The sequence below is a fragment of the Crocodylus porosus genome, unplaced genomic scaffold, assembly GCF_001723895.1.
Source record: "Crocodylus porosus isolate Cpor-Errol unplaced genomic scaffold, CroPor_comp1, whole genome shotgun sequence".
Classification (NCBI taxonomy): Eukaryota; Metazoa; Chordata; order Crocodylia; family Crocodylidae; genus Crocodylus; species Crocodylus porosus.
In genome coordinates, this window is record NW_017728938.1 from 3,493,162 (window position 1) to 3,497,570 (window position 4,409).

Consider the following 4,409-nt stretch of genomic DNA (forward strand, 5'->3'; position numbering starts at 1 on the left):
TAAACATAACTTTTATATGCACTGGGAAACCAAAAAATTCGTGTGACTCGCTTTATTGCGATATTCGCTTTATTGCGGTGGTCTGGAACCAAACCTGCAATATCTCTGAGGTATGCCTGTAGTTGTTAAACACACAAAGCACTCAAAACCATAATGTGTGTAATAAGAACAAATGATGCAGTGGTAGGATAAGGGGTAAGAGAAATTCTGTCGAATGTTTCTTTCCTTCTGCTTTCTTAGCAATCGATGATGGTGCCACCAACCCCTCTTCATACTGCACGGGTTCTGCAAGAGGATAAAGACCACTGGGATGAAGTGAAGGTCAGGGAACCCATTGTTATAATAAGGGTTTCTTTACCAAATGGGATTTGAGAAGGTAATGTAGATACCTTTCTCTTCTTTGACACTTCTTCTCCTATTTAGAGTAAGTCATGTTGCTTCACCTATCAAGAGTAAAAGGATTGGAGAAGTTTTCATTTACAAGTTGTCAGTTTCATATCTCTTATATTTGTTTTTGCATATTTCATTCAGACTCCGTGGATAGGCTCTAATTTATTGCCTGCTAGCCTGACATTCCTGTTCATAGGTTCATAGAAGTTAGGGGCTGGAACGGACCTCAGGTACAGCCCTGCTCTAAGGCAGGAAAGACTGCTGAGGTCAGATGGTGCCAGTGAGGTGTGCGTCCAGTTCAATTTAATCCACTTTAAAGGGGGATTGAACTAAACTGGGATAAAACATTTTTATTCTGGATAAGATTGTCAGTGCTTGGAGTTGTTTACAAGCGGTTGCTCCTGCATAAGTCCACTTTATAGACCAAGCATTAGTGTCAGCCTAGGCAACAGAAAGGCCTAAGCCAGGGTGGGAAAAATATAGCCTGTGGGCTGGATTCGGCCACCCAGCAGACTTTATCTGGCCCACGGCAGGTAAATCGGCCCCACCTGGCCCAGACTTGGGAGGCAGCCCTGGCCATGATGTATGCAGCCAGTCCTGCTGCCCCCTGGGCGTGCAGCAGGGCTTAGGTGGTGGACTCCACTTCCCAGCAGCCCCAGCACCAGTGGCTCCTTCCAGCTTCCACTGCCAGTGTTACCGCTGCTGCTGGACGTGGCCCTGCTGCCCACGCACCCCAGCCTGTCTGTTGGGCACAAACAGCTGGGGGCGCCTAATGGAGTGGGCAGGAAGGGTTTGCTTGGAGACTGGAGATCAGGATCACAGAGCAGTGATAGTGCAGGGTTGGGGCCCAGGGCAGAGCTGCAATCCACTCCCTGCACAACAGATCATGACTGCCTCAGTCTGACCTGCGAGGGGGGCAGAGCATACACTTATGACCAGGCCTTTGCTTCCTGTGTCCCAATACAGGTGTGCAGTGGCAGCCCAGTACAACCCAGCTGCAGAACAGCAGCTCCCAGTAGCTTAGGGCAGCCTAAGGTGGTCATAGTCCATTGGAGCTGGGCCATGCTGTTCCACAGCTGCACTGTACTGGGGCTGCCCACACGTGCCTGTGCAGGGGCAGAGGAGTGGGGTCCAGGTCATGGACATATGCTCAGTCCCCCTCCCGGTTCAGGCCAGTCAGGATCCATCGTGTGGGGAACAGATCACAGCCCGTGCCCCAGCCCTGGCTGCATGTTGGTGCTGGTCTGCAATCTTGATCCCAGCTCTAGCCCAAAGCCTGCCTGGCCATTCCACTCCTGGGCGCCACTCCACACCTGTCCACAACCCCTTCCCATCCATCTGGCAGAGCAGCCCTGCGTGCAGGGGGGCGCACTTAAGAGCATTTTGGTGAGTTGTTGAGGGGGCAGCTGCTGACCTGGCCTGCAACAGTTTGCCCAAACTTCCTAAGTGGCTCTTCAGCCCAAATAATTGCCCACCCCTGGCCTAAGCTGTTACTGGCTGCAGTACAACCAAGTCTTTCATTTTGTAAAATTGTTTCTTGAAGGTGGTATGGACTGTCTGTTTTGCTTATGCCTCTAGGGCAGCAGTTCCCAAACTCTGAGAGATTGCACACCACCAATTTAAAATGATACAACCTTAAGTACCACCAGCATGTTTTTCAGTTCAACCTTCAGTACCACCAGTAAATTTTTGTCCTATAAAATAATTATAATAAATCTGTTAATGCATACCACGGATAGGTTGTCTGCATACCACTGGTGGTACATGTACCACAGCTTGGGAACCACTGCTCTAGGGGGTTCACTGTTCTCTCCTTTGATTTCAGGAGGAGATGACTAGTGCTTTGGCTACCATGAGAGTGGACTATGATCAAGTGAAAATCAAAGACTTGAAAGCGTCCAGCAACCGCCTCCTCAACAAACGCCGCAAGAAACTGAAACAGGCTGGCACCTCCTCCACAGCCCCAGGATGCAACAACCAGTAAAGAAGAGAAGACGAGAGATTTGAGGTTGGAAAGCTAAACTTATAAGGAACAAATTAAAATGAACAGGATCAGCTCACTCTACTGGCTTGACAAGGAAGATGGTGCGCAAAAGTGCGGCAGTGAAAAGATTACATCATACTAGAACTTTTTTATGGGTTTTGCTTTTAAAGGGGATTTTTGTCTGTTATATTTTGCAGAGAACAATTCTGCAAAAATTCTTGAATTTTGATGCAGCTTCACTTGTTTTGTGGGAGAAAAAGAGGCACTCTTTGAGTTCTAGTGCATGAGGGCTTTTACCACAGCCTACAAGAGTGACTTCTATTGTGGTTTCAAGCTTCTGCGAATAGAAACTCCAGACATGTGCTGCCAGAAGATTTCAGAAATTGAAGTATGAGCAGGGAGAAAGGAGAAAAATGGCACCATTTTTATTTTTTTTAATCCAAACTAGTCTCAGGTCTTGTTCTTGCTGGCGCACCTGAATGGCAGCTCTTCCTAGCATTGGTAAGAAGAGTGATTATTTCTAGTTTTAATTCCTATAATCCTCTGAACAGGGGAGCATTGTCCATGATTTAGGGGGGGGAAATGTCCTGTGGGCAAATGTACCATGGTTAGACTATGGGCTTGTCCTTGCACTACCATATCCCTGGAGGCATTTGGTATTCCATGAAATTCAGGTTTTGTCGCACTTTCTAGTTCAATAGATTGTTCATTTTCTAAACTCTCTCCTTGATGTCATGTCTGCACCATTGGCAGATCCCTTCCCTGTAGACTCTTAGTCTACATCAATATCTTACCTAAAACTATGTAGCAGCCTGAGAAAAGTATCTCTGTTCTTTCTGGGTTTGTTCCTTTCCTGTGCACACACAATTGTTGCATACAATACTCTGCTTTGAAAAAAAACCAACTTCTGAAATCCAGAAAACAATGGCAAGAGTGGTGTTCTCTTCAGGGAATCCTATTGGCTCACAATGTCCAGGCTGATTGTTGCATTCAGGACTTGTGTCCCATGTACAATGCTCATTTCTGCCAAATTATTTTTGCCATTTTACATGCAGTGTTTTGACAAATACGTTGGCCCATTCTGATAGTGCAAAATGTAAACCTGTTAACATGACAGCATTCCTGAGCAATAACCCACATGGATGTATATCTTTTGACTTTTTTCTCCTATTTAATGGTGTTCTTGCTGTGGTTTGTTCATTTGTCCTATTCTATGATTGCCATATTCCCTCTTTCTTGTATTATGGATTCTAACTTAGGTGAAGAAAACATTGTTGACAATGTTGCAAGCATTTTGGGTGAATTGAAGTGCTTCCAGCGGTGCAAATAAATATTCATGGTGTAACACATGGGAGATGGAGGGCTAAAAGACTCAAGCGGAAGACTGACATGGTGCAGTAAATGTAACAGATATGCCAAAGAGAGTTCTAATCTTCTACTCCAGTTTCAGTACCTGATAGCCACACTGAACTTGCAGCCTCTTTACCAAAGATCTGCTTGATGCTTTGGACCCAGCACATGGGCTCTGGTCTCATGCACAACAAATCAGACAAAATTACAAGCTATCTACCTTTCTTTGTGAAATATTCCTGGGGTTTTACAAAATGGTTTTAATAAATCATGTTTCAGCATTTTTTTCTGCTGTCCTGCCTTGTTTTCACATAGAGGTTGAAGGGCTTTTTTGTTTACATCCAGGTAGGATTTTCTTTGTGGATTTGTTGAAGGAAAGGGGGAAGAGGTTTCATATGCCATTCATGCTCAAAGATTGTCCAATTTACATTATCTGAGCATCATTCTGGCATCTATCTTTTGTACAAATACTAAATGTTACTTGGGTATTTTTAGGTTTATCTCCTCCAATGCTGCTCTGTGCCATAGTGCATCCCTCAAATGATTATTTATCTTCCTGAGCAAGAGTTAAATATTACTCCCAATTTATCAAACAGAAATAACAAAACAGAGAGATTTAAATGATTCATTCAGGATGACACAAGTAGGGGCCTGTGCCAAACTGAGACTTACGTCCTAATCCAGC

At 44.9% G+C, this 4,409-nt stretch overlaps 1 protein-coding gene across 3 annotated transcripts in view; it reads left to right on the plus strand.

Moving 5' to 3' along the window:
- Positions 1–4,008, plus strand: part of MAPKAPK3 (mitogen-activated protein kinase-activated protein kinase 3) — an 80,624-nt gene extending 76,616 nt beyond the window's left edge. For all 3 annotated transcript variants that reach the window (XM_019547480.1, XM_019547481.1, XM_019547482.1), the window contains exons 10-11: positions 241–321; positions 2,216–4,008. In XM_019547480.1, the coding sequence (XP_019403025.1) occupies positions 241–321; positions 2,216–2,374 (240 nt within the window). In that variant the 3' untranslated portion in view covers positions 2,375–4,008. The remainder of the gene's footprint in view (positions 1–240; positions 322–2,215) is intronic.
- The last annotated feature ends 401 nt before the right edge of the window (positions 4,009–4,409 follow it).